Source organism: Vespa mandarinia, chromosome 3 (assembly GCF_050613455.1).
Source record: "Vespa mandarinia isolate Hongniang chromosome 3, ASM5061345v1, whole genome shotgun sequence".
NCBI classification, from domain to species: Eukaryota; Metazoa; Arthropoda; class Insecta; order Hymenoptera; family Vespidae; genus Vespa; species Vespa mandarinia.
Genome location: NC_140812.1, coordinates 3,115,706 through 3,133,485, shown reverse-complemented (window position 1 = coordinate 3,133,485; position 17,780 = coordinate 3,115,706). Strand labels below are relative to the sequence as shown.

Genomic DNA, 17,780 nt, shown 5'->3' with positions numbered 1-17,780 from the left:
ATTGCCTATATTCCTCGCAGGAAAGTTTAATTTCAATATAACTTTTCGGAAAGTTGGCTGCACTTTCAAATGTTTTTGCTTATAAACGTTCAGTGGTAGTCGTATATGTATACTTAAATTCTTGCCTTTTATTAATGAATGTGCAATTATTGATGCAGTATCTATAAAAAAATATATTATATATATAAGAAGAAAAACATTCGTGTTTAAAAAAATAAAACTATACATATACATATATATATATCTATATATATATATATATATTGATTATCACTAATATTGCATCGCGTCGAAAGATATAATAAAAATGTGGCAAACGATATTTGTTTAAAAAAATGTTTTCATTTTAAATTATAAATTTTACAATAGTGTTTATGTGAATATATGTCTGCATATTTTGTTTGATTTAACTTCTCATTATTCCATGATGGTTAGAATAAGCGTATTGACTGATAACAGATGTCAATATACTCTTTATTGTAAACTACATATATGTTATTGAATTTTATTATTTAACATCTTGGTGAAAATAGTACATTATAATAATATGAAAACAAATAACAATCAATGAATAATTTAATTAGCTACATTCGTAAATTGTTTTTCAAAATGAGTTCTGATGAAGAATATAATATAGCAGCTAGATATAAAACGGTTAGGAAACGTTTGGATAGTCTGGGTTATCAGCAAGCACTATCTTTGGATGTTCTTCCTTTAATAGAACGTTTACTGGCTGATCTTATTCAAACTACAGAAAGTTTAAAACATTTTAAAACTGTTGCACAAGAGAATATTGAAGTACGTAAAAGAATGTACAATATATATACTTTGATTCGATTTACTTGGTTATTTATAAAACATTTTACTTTTATAAAGTATGTTGTTATTTAACAGCTATACAGTTACAAAAAAAAATAGTTATTTATTATTATATACAGCATATAAATAAACAAATTCAATAAAAATTTTGATTAAATAAGAAGTTTACTGAAGTTTACCAAGTAAACAATTGATAAATAAGGAAATATTCATCATACTCAAAGTTAGTCACAGATGTCAAAATTAATTTACTTGCTTTTTATATATTCGGAAGAAATTATCTCCTGATTATAATTAAAAAATTAATAATTTATCATTTCTTTTGTAAATCATGTACAGGCTTGTACTCAACTGCAATTGATAATTGATCCATATAAATGCGACAATGCAAGATTAGTCCAGGAATGTAATCAACTTCATTTGGATCTGATAGAAACAGAAGAAGCATATCAAAAACAAATCAAGGATTTGAAGAAACAAGTATACAAATTAGAGTGTGAATGTAATGATCTACAATTAGTTTCTTCTAGAAATTTGCAAAAAATTAAGGATCTTGAAACTGAATCAGCTAAAAAGTCGAAGAAGATATTAGATCTTCAAGGAAAATGCCTAAAACCAATCATAAGCAATATAGGAATCGGTAAAATGTTTTTGATCATTTTTTTATTTCTCAAAAATGTTTATAATTTATATTAAATAAATTTGTAGGTAACAAAAAGCGCCCTTGTTATCCACTTAGAAGACCAGTTATAGAAGCTGAACCATTACCAAAGACAGGAAGTAGTAACAGTACATTACCAAGTACCCATGCTGTAGAGCCAAAAATATTAGACTTATTGAGCATGGCAGATCATAGAATGAGCTGTTTAAGCCATGAGGTAACAAAACTTAAAGGAGAATTGTCGTTGCAAACCGATAATGTGTACACATTACAAAATCAGGTATGTGAAAAATATCCAATTTATTTAATAAATAAATTTCTTTTTTTACTCACAATTTAAATATATAATATTGTAGTTAACAACAAAAGAAAAAGAGATAATAAGACTGAAAAAACTGCTAGAAGGTGGTCGGCCATATAGTGCTGTTGCCAAAGATTGCCTTTGCAAAAAAGTTGATAAGATACATGTTGTATCTCATGATACTGATGAAAATAATGATTTAAAGATTCTTTTACAAAATAAACAAGAGCTGGAGCAACAGTTAAAAGGTAAAAACATAGTTTTAAATATGGTTTTTGTATAAAATACAATATGTACATACAAATTTTATATATAAAATATATTACATTTATCAGAAGCTGTAAATAAACAACATGAAGCTATGTCCCAAGCTATGAAACTTGCAGAACGAAATGAAGAATTAGAAAAAGAATTAAGAGATATAGATCATATTGCTTTATCAGTAGAAGCTGATTGTAATTCTGCAGTTAAGGAAAATAATAGAAGAGTATATAGACTTCAAGTATATATGATATATTATCTTTTACAATCAAGTATAAATAATATTATTTACTGTTGAATTACACAGTTTTTATTTTATATTTTTCATTTAACATTTTAGGAAAAGTTAGAAGATGTAATGGAGCAGGTTCATATATTAGAAAGTGAATTAGCAGTGAAGCGTAGAGAAGTACAAGAATTAACAGCAGATCTTGAAGCATGTAAGCTTGAAAAACGTAACATTCAAAGAACATTAGAATCCACTTTAGAAGAAAAGAAAAAAATTACAAACAAAATAAATCAATTAACAATAATAGGTATGTCTTCTTGATTTATGATACTAATTTTTATAACAACCATAAATGAAATTTTAATATTATAGAAAAAAGTTTAAATGATGAAATAGAAAGATTATCTAAAGAAAATGAATGTCAAAAACAAGATATTATACAATTACAATATACCAATAAAGTATTGAAAGAGCAATTAGATACAGAAGTTGCTTGCGGAGATGATTTAAAGCAACTAAGAGAAAAAGGAGAAAAAAATGATCAAAACAGGGGAAAAAAGAGTATGGGAAATAGAACAAGTAATGTACATTACAACGTGATTTAATATGATCAAATATGCAAATATTTACGTATTTAAAATTTTTGTTTTTATAGATGTAGAAGATAGTGAGTGTTCATCATTTTCGCAAGAAATAAATATTGATAAAGAAGAATATAAGAGTATATATAAAGAAGACGAAGTTAATAAGCTAGTTAATAATGATAGAACATCTGATAACATGCGAAAATTAATTATTGAAAAAGATCTACAAATAGACAATGTAAGTGTAAATAATATTATGTAATTTAGAATTACTTACGTATGTATTTAATGTATTTCAATTGTTAATCATAGAATACATGAATTTTAGCTACAACAAAGTATAAAACAATTAGAAAACGAGCGAGATTATTACAGAAATGAATGCAATTGCTTGAAGCAAAAAGATGAAAATTCTAACAAGGATAACGTAAGATTTGTTTCTTAGAGTTTTTTCATTTATAGATATATTAGATAAATATTCACATAAAAATTTACATAAAAATTACATAAAAATATTTACATAAAAATTATTTAAATAAAATCCTTTTATCTGTTTATACAAAAATAGGTTGAATTGTGGACACAGTCTTATGAATTAAGATGTCAACTTAATGAAAAAGAAAAAATAATTTTTGAATTACAAAAAGAAAAAAATGATTTGTATCATGAAAGAAAAGAATTAGAAGCTTATAAAAATCAACAAAAAAAAATTTCTATACCTTCTGGGTCTTGCAAAATATCTAAACCAATTAGCACTTGTGCACATCTATCTTCAACATTACCACATGATATACGTATAGAAACTACAAAAGTAAATAAATATAAATTAAGATAAACTTAGGTTTTCAAGGAAATATCATTTTATTAAAAATATTTAACAAGATAAAAATATACAGTGAACGTAAAAAGTATTCGTACAGCAGTGAATTTGAACAAAAACTTCATAAAATTTTGTTTATTACAAAAAAGTGTTAACAAAAAATATAAATACGTATTCATAGAAATCTCGAAAACGAATGTTATTAAAAAATAATTATTTATTCATATTTGTTATGAAAATATTAACAAATTTTCAGAAATTAGCAGAAAATGTACACGTAAGAAATATTCGTAATTTTATTACAACAAAAATTATACATTTTAATACATAAACGTAACAAAAAAGCAATTTATTCGCAATTTTAGTATCTAGTGAGATTTCGTTTAGATTGTATAATTGCTTTAAGCCTTTAAGCCACCTTTGTGGCATCAAATCTACTAAATTTCTGGTTTTAGTATTAGAAATTTTATTCCACTCTTCTAAGAATGTACCCATTTATTTTGAGTTTACGTCCGTTTCATGGATTATTTAAAAAAATTTTTTCAGTCTCTATATTTATCAATGATTCTTTGAATCGTGACTGTGGTCTATAAACAATTTCAAAAATTTCACTCTGTGTTTTACACTTATGTAAATTTATAATAATTTTCCTTTCTTCTTCAGAGGTTTCCTTGCTTTTTCGTCTCATTTTACGGTTATCATTGTTGACTATAAATTTAAAATACTATCTGTATTGATAATGTCTCCAGATATACTGATCCTAGATATATTGATATAAGATGTATTGTCTTGTATTTATCCTATGTGCAATGTCACGAATCAAGGACTGTACGAATACTTATTATGCGTATATTTTCTGCTAATTTTTGAAAATTTGTTAATATTTTCATAACAAATATAAGTAAATAATTATTTTTTAATAACATTCGTTTTAGAGATTTCTAAAAGTATTTATATATTTTTTATTAACATTTTTTAACAAACAAAGCTCTACAAAATTTTTGTTCATATTTTTTTGACGATTGCTGTACGAATAGTCTTTACACTAACTGTACGTATTGTTGGCTTTTATAGAGTTATATAAAGTATAAATATCTCTTTTGTAGGTAATATTGGATTCTTTGGAGCTTGAAAGGGATACAGCTAGAGCGGATGTTCAACGTTTGACAGAAGAGCGTGATGTACTATATGAAAGACTTAAGGTAATTTAATTATTAAGAGTGTATTTTTTATATGAAATCATGTGTTGTAGTAAAATATTGATTGATAGGGAACACAAAGAGGAACTGTAAATGGATATGAGGATCAATTGGAAGATCTTCAAGAAGAATTAAGAAGAACTAAACAGGAATTAACAGTTCAACGTACCCAATTTTTTCAGCTTCGGTATTTTATTTATTTGTAATATAGAAAGCTTATGAATATTTTTAAAGAAAGATAATTCATTTTCTTATATATATGTCACACATTTTTCATAATTAATTTTTATGTAGAGGAAATGATATTAAAAATTAATAAAATCAAGAATTGATTATCCAGGGCATTGCAGGATCAAACAGATCAAGCACTTGGAGATGTACAGGGTCAATTGACTCAATCAGAGACCGAATTAAATAAGGCGATAGATCGTAACAGAAATATGGAGCAACAGCATTTACAACTTGATGATCAAGTAAAGGAATTGAAACAAGAAATCAACAATCTCCATACGAATATGGCACATTTAGATCGAGAAAAAGATCAATTATTAGTAAGTATTATTTCTATAGAATTTAGAATTGATATAGTTTAATAGTATCCTTATAATATTACAATTATTTGGATTTTTACTATTAGATGGTGTTGGATGAAAAGACTGAAAAAATTGTGAATTTAGAAAGAGAATTGATACATAAAGAGCAACAAGCAAATAGCATGGAACAGCAAATGCGAGATCTACAACATAAAAATGAGTAAGTACATTCTTACATCATACTTTTTATATAAATTATATCATTGCATATTATGGCATTTTTGTTTTGGGATTAAGCTATAATCTTTATATAGTATTAAATTATATGCAATATTTAAAGTATACATTGATATTTAATAAATAAAATTATACAAAAGTTTAAAACTAAATAACATACTAGGCATTGCACTTATTACAATTTATATTATTTACATTGTTAAATATTGTTAGATACATTTTTTTTTAACAATTTAAGCCTGAGATTTGTTTCACATTATAGTGAATATTTTGAGTTCTTAAGAATTCATCATTTTGATGTTACCGTTCAATAGTCTTGCTAATGTTACTGTTGGTGGTTGACATTCACCCAATGACACCACATTGCTACTTTCCATTTCATTCGCTTTTAAACTTTCTGTAACTCTTTTATAACCTGGACGGCATTCGCATATAGCTTTTGGTTGTGGTTCTTCATTTACCCACAACTCGTTTTTCGGAATTCTGCGAGCAACCAACCATTCTCCCACTGTACACGGTCCTTGCGTATATAGTTTATAACATTTGTTATTTATTATCACCATGCTTGCTATATTTTCACAATTACTATCGTTATTATTTTCCATACACTTGTCAGTATTTTTTAGATCATTAATACAACCACACAGTCCGTTGTAACTTATCCCATCGATAGACGGTCGCACATTGTAGTCATATGATACGACTTGTCCATTTGGACATGGACCTTTAGTGCCGATTTTATAACACGTATTTTCTTCTGGAAAATATAATCGTCTTCTTCTGCAAGGTATAGGGACGCAAATTGAGGTATTTGTTATCATGTAACCATCTTCACAAGGACCACTTGTATAGAGTCTATAACATAATCCATCTTGATACAGTACATGATAGCTTTTACATTTACACTTCGCACGGATCATATTTTTCTCTTGATAGGTATCTGTTGTATCAATAATAAACTGATGACCCTTTGGACATGGTCCAATACTTCCTATGAAATAAGTATTATAAAATATCGATCTATCTGTAGTAGACATTATATTACTTAAAATCGATTAATTTACCTAATTGATAACACATCCCAGTTGATTCATGATAATGAGGTAATTTAGCGTGACAACCACATACTCCACCAGGTAAAAATAATTCACCTGGTTCTGTACATGGACCTTTTGTGTAATGTTCATAACATCCGCCGACACTTCCTGGCCAATAATATCTTCCTAGTTCACCTGTTATTGAACAGGAACATGTCACTATTCCGTCTTCTTCTATAGTTAAAAGTTCTCCTTGTGGACATGGACCTTTAGAAAATTTGGGGTAACATTTGTCATTTCTTGGCCAATAAACGTCCCCAATTTTTGAACAAGTTTCCGGTTCTCGACAGATACCCCAACGGCGTTTTGAATTGTGACTATAATTGCAGAAAAAAAATAAGAAAGAAAGAAAGAAGAAAAAGAAAAAAAGAAACTGTATATAAAAAAGAAATAGGAATCTTTCATAGAAATCCAATTTGATTATATTGACCTAGTTTTAGCAGGTGCTTCTGGAACTGGTGCAAAGTATTGTCCCTTCGGACAAGATGCTTTTGTGAATATCGGATAGCAAAGTGCGTCTCTGGGAGACTGTGCGGTTCCTGGTGGACATCTGCATTCTGCTATCGTTCCACCACCTCCTGCGGCTGGACCCAATTCCATAGTTTCTGGACAAGGTGCGCCGATCTAGTGGAAAATTTCTTTTAATTTTCTTTTACTGTCTACGAGAGAAGCGAGCGATATTTACTTGAAATATTTTGTAACATTTCCCATCCGGTGGCCAGAATAGTAATTGCCATCCACGTGGTTGAAGGGCACAAGGGTTGCTTAGTGGATCTGCCCAAGGTGGTGGCATTATTACAGCTTTAACATTAGCTATTGTGATATACCAAAGAATATTCCACAGGAGGTATTTCATCATGCTGAAAAGATATCATGATCGTAACTTGATTATTAGAACTTGATGATCAATATAGGTGATAGGAATTTTTTATATGTTATCGTGATATAAGCTTAAAAGGAAAAGAATAAGCAGAAATAAAAAAGGGAAAAAATGATCATATTTTCACTGCTTCGTTATGACGACATTGTCCTCGTAAGCAGAGCACGATAACGATATACCTACGGAATGAGAATAACATTTTATCCGTTCGTTTAAAAGCTTTTTATGTCACGAACAAACATGTACGGACTCTTTTCAAAATATGTACTCAAAAATATCTTTCATTCGAGCTACAATGCATGCCATTTTCATTCATAAATGTTTAATTTATTATTGAAGTACGTTTTCACATGCACGATCTGCATTATACTCAACGTAAAGTAATGTCTTTCTTCTTGTTCAATTTTTTTTTTAGTTGTATCAATATAACAAATTCGAAGAATAAAAGAGCAATAAAAATGAAGATTCTTTAAAATTCGCATATTTAGATGACTTTATAAATCATGTTACATAATGATCTAATTATCGGTTACCGTTCAAGTTTGTTGATTCAAAAACTTTAATCTTTCACATTCATGACATTTTGAATCGTAAAATGTTACGATAGAACTACTTGTTAAGTGAACAAAAAAGAAACGTTAGTGTTTTTTAATTATTGCCTTCGACGTATTTCGCTTTCTTTAATACAAAATTGACTTTATTTCTTGACTCGAATATACTAACATAAGAAAAAAAGAGGAATAAAAAAAAAAAAGAAAAACATGAAATAACAATTGACAGAATTCCCATGGAAACTGTACTTCGAACATGTCAGCAAAAATATATGAAATTATTTAGTCGGACGCACGGAACATCGTGCGAATTGAAAAATGTCTAACGAACATAATTGATGATGAAGCTTCAAGTCTTGATATCGATACGGCTTTTATAACTATGGATCCTTACTACACCATGTGTCCTTTTTGCTGTTTACCTCTTGAAGATAACGTTCAGTATAGGTACGAAGTTATTAAAAAAAAAAAACAGAAGGAAGAAATGAATTTTACTATATTAGAAACTTAATTCTATCTTCGGTCTGGATTATTTAAAAAATGTCTTCTGGATTAATCGAGTTTCTCTTTCGCTTTTTTATCAGAATTTTTTTTTTCCTTTAATACGCAATTATATAAAGGAACATTTTACAAAACAAATTCTCGGTGAACAAGATTATTAATGTATGTTGTACAAAGCTGATTATAAAAATAATGAAAATAATTAACTTCTAAAAGGAAAATAAACGAGAATATAAACTTACGTTCGAACAATCACAACGAAAAATCGATCTAAGTAATACGTTATGCATCACAATATAGAGACGCATGAGATTTATCGATTTCTTTGTGATCTATTGATTATCATTCTGAATTAATAATGAAATTAACGAATTTAGAGAGAAGGCGCGGTACTTGCCGGCCCGAAGACCGCGTCGAGACTGAAACTGGATCCGTTGGTGCGTGTACTTCTGTGCCTGTACACGGTTACCTAACTTGTTCGCTTTGGAAACAGTATCTATTAGTGAGAGGGTAGATATTTTTCTTTTATACCGTCGTCATCTTGTACGACGCATTTCTAAACTGGAAAAATCTTCGACGGAACGAACACTGAATCAGGATCTGCATTCTCTAGAAGCTTCATTGTTAATCCCATTGCACTCCCAAGATTTTAACATGCTAACTGAATGAAGTCATTATCATATTTTTTTATGCTAGATTATACTCTTAATGTGATTTATTATTGCAATTTTGTATATATCAGCCAAGAAATTTAACGTAAACATCTCAATATGTTGACTATTAATTACATAAAAAAGATGAATGAAAGATGAAAGTAAAAAAAAATAATTCATTTACGAGATTGTGAGCATGAATTCTTTATTTTTATTGCCTAGTTGAAACTGGCATTTGAATTAAATAACAAAAATAAATTAAACTTGAAACGTTAAGGGCAAATTCTCAAAAATAGATCTTTGTCCTTTCTTTCGACTAGAAATGTGGATCTTACATTATGAATACAATTTCGAAAAATTACCACATAGATATTCCCTGAAATCATTCTTACGATTTGTAAAGGAAACGTATTTAAGCTTTCGATTTGAAATGGCCTTGACGTAACTTCAAAGATATTCGATCATTCTTTTTATGGTTTCATTCTACATGAGGCAACATTAATGGGAATTTGGAAACACTTTCACGATCCAATAGACGGAGGAAGTTAATTCGAGCTCATGGGATTCTTTCTCCCTCTCCCCCTCCCGCTCCCTCTCTTTTTTCTCTTTTTCTATTTGTTTCTTTCTTTATTTCTCATTCTAAGCGAGAAGATTAAAACGGTTCTTTCTTATGCAGCTTCTTTACAGAGGCCCTTCTCCGTCAAGTGGATTTTGAAGGAGCGTTCAATGCCCTTTGCTTATAACGGTACGTTGATGGAAAAAAAGAAGCGAAGGGTCTCTTGCTTGATGGTTTTGACATCAAAGAAGATTGTACGTGGAACTCAAACATTTCTGATTATATCTGGGAATAAGAAAGAGAAAAATGAGCATGGTGTACTGAGCAAGTTCGGGCCGATGCACTCTCTGTCCGAGATCATTTATGACGACAGTCGATACCGGATAACTGACTGACTGGCTGGTTAGCTAGCTAACTGACTTGCTTAGTGTGAAAGGCTTCTTTCAACCTGTCTTCGTTTTCAAAGAATACTCTTGCGATCGAATGAGAATGAAAGTACGTTCCCCTCAAGGACAGAAACTAACGGGACGAAGCGGTCTTCTCTAATGACTTTCATTCTTTATACGAGTCAAGTTGATTAATTATAACTTCCTCCGTCCTTGCGGTATTTCATCTCTCGCTTGGACAAAATCTTCCGTGAATTTTAGCTGAACCTTGAATCAATTCTTCTAAAAAGAAACCTAAAAGGCATGAGCTAAAGCGGTCTTGGTAGATCTTTCACGAGACTTCTTAAAATTCAAGATGCGGCCCGTCTCGTGTAAACTGTGAACGTGAACTTGAAGGGGGATCTCTACCGATTTTTCTTCTTCTTCTTTTTCTTTCCTTTTCTTTTCTTTATTTTTTTTCTTTCCTTTTTTCCTTCTTATATCTGTTCTTATATCGAACATATCGAAATTTGAAGAAGTATTCTTTTGCTTCGAAACAAATTAAGATAATGAAGAAGATATGAAAAATAATCCAGATAAATCACAATTGTATTAAAGTGTGAAACTAGAAATGAGAAATTGTGTTATAATTTAATGAAGATTTTATTGTTCTGATTCAATTTGAAAAAAGACGAAAAAAAGTTCATGTGGTATAAACTTCGATGGTGTTATCGAAATAATTTTGAATCATATTTGCGACAGATCGAGTAATTACTGGATATCAAAAAAGTATTTGTAGAACATGTATGATACTTTCCATTTTCCAGTATATGGTACTTACACATTTTATTTATTTTTTTTTATTTTTTATTCTTTTATTTTGTTATTTTTGTTTAATTTTATTGTCATATCATTTAAACTTTCCTTTTAGATAGAACTATTTGTTATCTTTATTTTTAATTTCTTACTTTTCTCTTACAATAAAAAAAAAAAAATAAATCTTTATCACGTCTACCTGTGTCAGATTTAGTCGATACCAGAAGTAGAATCATTGTAAAAGTGCAAAACATTTCGACTCGTTTCAAAGAAACGTTTTCACTTTCGCGTGGACAAGATGTGTACGGTTTTAGATAGAATGGACCGAGCAAGGAAGCTGTCGGTGTAATAGTAAGAACGACGAATCAAGAGAAAGTCCTTCGCTCTCGATGAAATTTCTCGCCTCTTTATCTTTTTTAAATCTAGTTGCAATCGTTATGATTATGCAAGATGTAGACACATAATAGAATGAGAACTTGATCGAACGTCTTGGCACGTTTTTTCTTTCTCTTCTTTAAAAATATTCAACTTATATAGAAATTATTTATAATATCGTTAAGTGAGTCGATTAAGTCGATTAAGTCGCTTTTCATTCATTAGAATTGATGGAACTGTCCTTGTCCTCTTTCCAGAACGCAATTGTAGTTACGAAAGAAAATTACGTGATTATCATACGCGAAGAGGCACGTATTAAAAAAATGTCATCGTTGTTAGACTTTCCTATTGCATTGATTATATCAAATAAAAAATTTGTTTTCGGTATTTTTTTTACAGAATATGTATCGATCAGAGCGCAGAATATGAACGTCAATTCAGATCTCTGCAGCTCGAAGTAAAAAATGTTCAAAGACAATTGGAAACTTCCAATACCGATCGTGAAAATGCGATTCAAGAAAATCGTCGCTTGCAGGACGATCTCGCTGCTGTTATGTGCGAAGTTCGAAATCTTCAGCATGAATTAGAGTCTTGCCGTGCGGAATCTTACGACTTGAAGAGACAGTTACAGACTTATGTCAGTGAGGTACGACGAGCCGAAGAGATGCTCAATAGAAAGGTGAAGTTTAAAATAGATTCTTTTGTTTCTTTCAAAATATTCAAGATAAATTACTTTTTACAATCATTCTTCGATCGATCTACCTTTATAGGAGAATGAAAGAACCGAAATGTTGAATCACTTTAGAAGTTTAAGTTTGGAAGCCACGGTATTGGAAAATAACAATCATAGTTTGGAATCTGAAGCAGCAGAGGCAAGGGGAGCTCTTCAAACAGCAAGAGATCGTTTGATAGATTTAGAACGACAGTTAGTGGATAAGGATTGTTTAATAAGGGGCTACGAAACACAGGTATACGCGTTTTACATAATGCATTGGTCTGAAGACATATTCTAGGATTGCTCCCTTATGTGAGAATGAAATTTCTTTCTTATTTAGATAAGTGAATTAACGCAAAACGTCGCCAGCATGGAAACTCAGTTACGCCAGCAAACGGAGCAGAGACAAAGAGCAGAAGCTGATTTAAGTGCAGTAAGGGACTTGTGTATCAAAATGGATCAACAAAAGGATTCACTTATGCAACAACTTGAAGATAAAGATGTAACGAAAACCCAGGTGAAAATATTTCTTTCGTAATAACATTGATATAACGAAATTAATTTTTTATATGCTTGCATTAACAATTTTTTAATATTGTGTGCTTGTGTAGTATGAAACGCAATTGGTAAGATTAAGAACTGAACAGAATGTTATTCAAGATCAAATAGATAGAGACCGTGCAACGATCGAGCGTTTAGAAACTCTACTGGATCAAGCAAGACAAGAATCTATCAAAGTTCAAACGACTAATCAAGAATTACAAAATGAAATGTCGAGACTTAAACAGAAAATATCTGAGCTTCAAACGACATTGTAAGAATCGTTCGCTTTATAGATCAAGATATTCAATTACTTTTTAATGTAATTAAGTACATATTTATTCACAATATAGATCTGCTGAGTCACTTGAACTTAGACAGTATCAAAATCAAGCTGCAGAGTACAGCAAACAAATTAGCGAGCTTCGCAGACAAGTTACGAATGAGAGATTTGATCGAGCTAGAAAAGAAGAAGAAAATCGCAGGTATTTAATTTATTATTTTATATTATAATAAAAAACGAAGTTTTCTCTATTTGGAATGAAATTCTTAATTGACTGATTTGGACGTATATATGCATCCAATTATCAATATGGTCTATGGATGTATATATGCGCCCGACAAAGGCTTTGTTTATTTACTATTATTTCATGTGTATGTGATATGCCCCATATAGAGGGAAATATGCTCTATGGAATAATAGATTGGTACGATTAAATCACGATTATTATAGATAACGTGATAAGGAACTTTGATGTTTTTTTTTTTTTATCTATCTATATTTTTCTTTTTCTTTTTTTTATCATGTGTCGGTCACATGAAGCGCTTCAGCTTAGAACTGCTCGCAGTCAAAGGGTTAATAATTATAAATTATTATGATTAATTATAGAATTTAATGCATGAGATAGGATGTAATTTTAATTGACAAATTAATTCAAAATCTATTCGGAAAAATTGATATGTGGAAAAAAGTAATACTTTTTGAGATAAATAATGTTAAGAAAAATATCTAATTTTATGTGTACTTATTTTTTTTCTTTTTTTTACAGATCATTAAATTCTACGCCAGATAGTTTTAATGTCGATTTAAACGTGGTTATATAAAAAATAAAATTTAATATATATTTATTGATAGATATTTGAATCAAGAAAAATTCAAGGAAAAGAGTGATATATTGTGTAAGACATGTGCATTAGAAGCAGTACCACTGGGAATTTCGAATAAAGAATATATAAAATCGGGTATTTGTAATTACTCAGAGAATATTAATACATTGGTGTTTAACAGCTGGGTATGAAAATTAGGTATTGATATATGAAACTCAAATTTTATTGCCATCTAGATCATGGGAATGAATTCACAACTATTAAGATTCAAGTAGGTTTCTCTGAGAAAATTTTGGCTAATGATACGGTAAACATATAAAGAGCAAATACAGCGTAATTTTTTGAACGTGCATAATAAAATCATATGATTCTTATTTAAAGCAGGAACCAGTTGCTGCGTCTACATTTAATACGTACATGAAAAAGAGTTATTCTATTTCTTGTTGTATGAATACTCCCCCACAAGATGTGTGCAGTCAAACAGTAATTACAGAATTATTAGATCAAAAAAGTATGCCATCTCAATTATCAAAGCACTCTCTTTCTGAGCTTTATGATAATGATCATAATAGTTATATTACATCGTGCCAATATGCCAGCAATCAATACATGGAAATTCATCATGATCAATCAACAATACCTGATACTTTTAAATGTCAATGTTTAAACGAATTAGAAATGCCAGAAAAGATTTTGTCTTGTACAGTAGCAAATGATTCAAATTGTAATATGGAAAAATCTGCAAATTCTACAATTAATATGTATGATAAGGCCAATAAGGATACTATTAACGATATTAACGACAACATTCAAAATATATATGTTAGAAATATAACAACACGATTAGGTGATAGTAATAATGGTAATAGCATGCTGAATCAGACAAAAAATCGTCCTTCTACTATAGATGCGTATTGTAAGGAACATTCAAAATTTCATTTTTGTACTGATTCAAAAATAATATCTGGTATAGAAAACGTCGTCTCAAATAAAGAAATAAAACAAATACATTTATACAAACAAAATGAACATAAACATGTATGGAAAAATAGCAATTACACATATTTGAGTGATACTATCATGAAATCAGTTGAAAAAAATGCGGACAATATATCATGTCAGGAAGAAAAAAATATAGAGTTTGATAATTATATGTCTGCTAATATAGAGACAAGTAATGACTTACAGAATAATACAAAGTCTTCTTCAAGTGATACTATAATAATAGCTTTTTCCAAACCAAAATTTAAACAAATTTTATCGGAAATCAAGGAACATACAAGAAGTTTAGAAAAACAAATAAGAAGTATAAATAATATAATAGAAAATATAACAGTTTTATCGGAACAAAAAGCTCATTTATCCTCAAAAAAAGAAAACTTCACAATATTTTATGAAAAAAGATATACATATTCAAATGAATCACAAACAGATGAATTCGTCGATATAAATAAAAGACAAATAGAGAAGAATATGGAAGGATCTAATTTGTGTAAATATATTAAAAAATGTGCACTTTTTACATCATCTTTAACAGAAAAATTTTCTATCTATCAAGAACCAATTGCTACATCTACAAAAGAAAAATTATTAGAAAATGATAATACTGTCGATCATTGCATGCGACAGCAATATTCAATGTTTGAACAAAATTCATCGTATGAAGAAGAAAAAAAAGAGTTTCCCACTACAGAAATAATAGCAGATATAGTAAATCACAAACCTGACAAAATTAATACAAAAAGTGCACCTTATATGAAGCACAAAATAGAGCAAGTACCCTTTTATCATTCACATGACAAAAATATGTCGAAGTTTAAAACAAATCAAATGAAATTATCTGTCGAATCGAAAACCAGAAAAAATTATTGTGATCAGATGGATTGTAATACTGCCATTCCATATCATTCCACAATGAAAACTACAGTATCTAATCATGATACAATTTATGGCTTATATTTAGAAACAGCTTATACACAATCATCCAATTTTCAAATAGTTGCTGCTACGTCGGCATCGTCTTTGAAATTAAATTCGAATACCATGGAAAGCAATTATCTCACTAAATCTGAAAAATCTACATCTTCAAGAAACCTTACCGAAAAAAGTAATAATAAAGTTTCTCCTGATACATTAGATATTTCTACGATGGTAGACGATGATCTAAACCCATCTATTTCTATTCAATGTATAACAATTAATTTGTCAAACTGCCATGCTGATCCACATACTACTAAAAGATACAAGTGTACGAAATATTTACGAGAAAGTGACAAAAAGAAAAAAAAAAAAAAAGAAAAAATTTAAATTAAAAAAAAATTAAGATTTGTTTGCATCAAGTATAATAAATACATAAACACCTTTTACTTTATAAAGATATGGAGTAAAGCTATATACTTTTTATTATAACTAATCGATCAGCAATATAGAAAGTATAGTTATTATAAAATAAAATTAAGTAACTTGTCTCACACAACTCCTATCGCGTGAATTTATAAGTTAGGTATCTATTAAGCGTTATATAGATTCACAGATAATTCATTCCCAGAATAATAGAATAAAATAGTGTAATCTTCAAACAAACTAAACAAAATAATACAGACTTTAACATTCCACTTCAAAATAATGATAAAAAAACCGTCCAATCTCACTATACTTTTAATCACAAATTCTAATGATGTTATAAAGTAACAAAATATATCTCCATGATGCAAACGATAATACTCAATAAAGAAAAATGATTCATAGTGTTCATAGATTATAAGAACTATCTTTAACATAATTATTATTGTAAACTGAACTGATATTAAAATAAATGCCATTATGTTCAACGATAACAGTCATTAGCTTAAATGCGTTAGCTTTTTTTATACGCTTGAAAAATATATCATCGATTGTTATTAAATTTATCCATATTATTTATATATACTGACAAAAAACTAACAATAAATTAAATGCTTCTTATTTATTCTTTCCACAGAGTCATTTTCCATCGACATTATATACATTTCGCACATGGGAAAAGTAGGTAATTTACCTAGATCTTTGAAATTTAAAAAATTAACACAAAGCACATGAAAAATATACGATATAATTATTGTATTTAAATTTTTTTTTAATAGTATATATTGCCTAACTGGCAATGTGGCAATATGATCATCAGGATATTAATTATCACTCGACTATCAATATCTTTCGCTCGGTAGTACTAATACGCTATTAACACATCCGCACAATATAATGGCAGAATGAATATCAAAGACATTCATTCATTTCCCTTTATATTTTTTCATCGTACTTATTTATTACATGAACTTTTCGTTCTTTTACACAGTTGTTTATTTATGATCTTCAATGATCGTACCAAATGATGAATGTGTAAACTAGATAATTACAAATAATAAAAATAAAAAGCCTCTCATTAAGATTTTCATCCTCCTAAACGGTCAGCTATTAAACTTGTTTTTTTATGTATATATTTATGTATAAAATACATAATAGAGGCTCACATAGGGTCCATTATCATAGTTTATATTTTTAATCATTCTTAATCAGCTGTTTTATAATACCGATCCAGCATTTGTAACTATTGCTGAACCTGATGAGTAATTACAAAAATCCATCTTTTGCAACTTCTACGTTTTGTCATAATCTATTATAATACAATATTTTTACTTCGCTCTTTTAAACGCTTAACCTTACAACTTTAAGAAATTTACACAGACGCTGTAACATCATGAATGAAATACAAGTATTATGTACAGTTATGTATATTATATATGTATAGTTGAATATGATTAGCTTAATTTATATGCAATGTTACTGGTGTCTCAGGATACTCGAGAAACAATATATAAATGCAATCTATGTGAAGTTGTAAGATGTTCAATAATATAAAACTTTTAAAATATTTGAAAACGACACCTTTTACATAAATTATATTTAATGCACCAAAGAACCAAGCAAGAATAAATTTTTTA

The 17,780-nt window shown here is 29.0% G+C and overlaps 2 protein-coding genes across 4 annotated transcripts; both read left to right on the top strand.

Moving 5' to 3' along the window:
• The first annotated feature begins 544 nt into the window (after positions 1 to 544).
• LOC118448689 (uncharacterized) lies at positions 545 to 14,119 on the top strand. 3 transcript variants are annotated; one of them, XM_085655798.1, is made up of 22 exons: positions 545 to 798; positions 1,159 to 1,459; positions 1,528 to 1,760; positions 1,837 to 2,029; positions 2,117 to 2,283; positions 2,383 to 2,578; positions 2,644 to 2,850; positions 2,927 to 3,093; positions 3,184 to 3,282; positions 3,424 to 3,666; positions 4,782 to 4,877; positions 4,946 to 5,061; positions 5,215 to 5,425; positions 5,512 to 5,627; positions 7,176 to 7,355; positions 11,838 to 12,117; positions 12,209 to 12,406; positions 12,494 to 12,670; positions 12,765 to 12,967; positions 13,047 to 13,178; positions 13,829 to 13,935; positions 14,037 to 14,119. In XM_085655798.1, the coding sequence occupies exons 1-22, from the start codon at positions 568 to 570 to the stop codon at positions 14,117 to 14,119; spliced, it is 3,936 nt and encodes a 1,311-aa protein (XP_085511924.1). In that variant the 5' UTR covers positions 545 to 567. The 3 variants fall into 3 exon arrangements, with proteins under 3 accessions (XP_085511924.1, XP_035738113.2, XP_085511923.1); XM_035882220.2 differs by lacking the exons at positions 7,176 to 7,355; positions 14,037 to 14,119 and having other exon boundaries at positions 13,743 to 13,964; XM_085655797.1 differs by lacking the exons at positions 3,424 to 3,666; positions 7,176 to 7,355; positions 14,037 to 14,119 and having other exon boundaries at positions 13,743 to 13,964.
• Positions 14,120 to 14,217: 98 nt separating this feature from the next.
• LOC118448693 (uncharacterized) lies at positions 14,218 to 17,710 on the top strand. Its single transcript, XM_035882230.2, has one exon. The coding sequence runs from the start codon at positions 14,218 to 14,220 to the stop codon at positions 16,105 to 16,107; it is 1,890 nt and encodes a 629-aa protein (XP_035738123.2). The 3' UTR covers positions 16,108 to 17,710.
• The last annotated feature ends 70 nt before the right edge of the window (positions 17,711 to 17,780 follow it).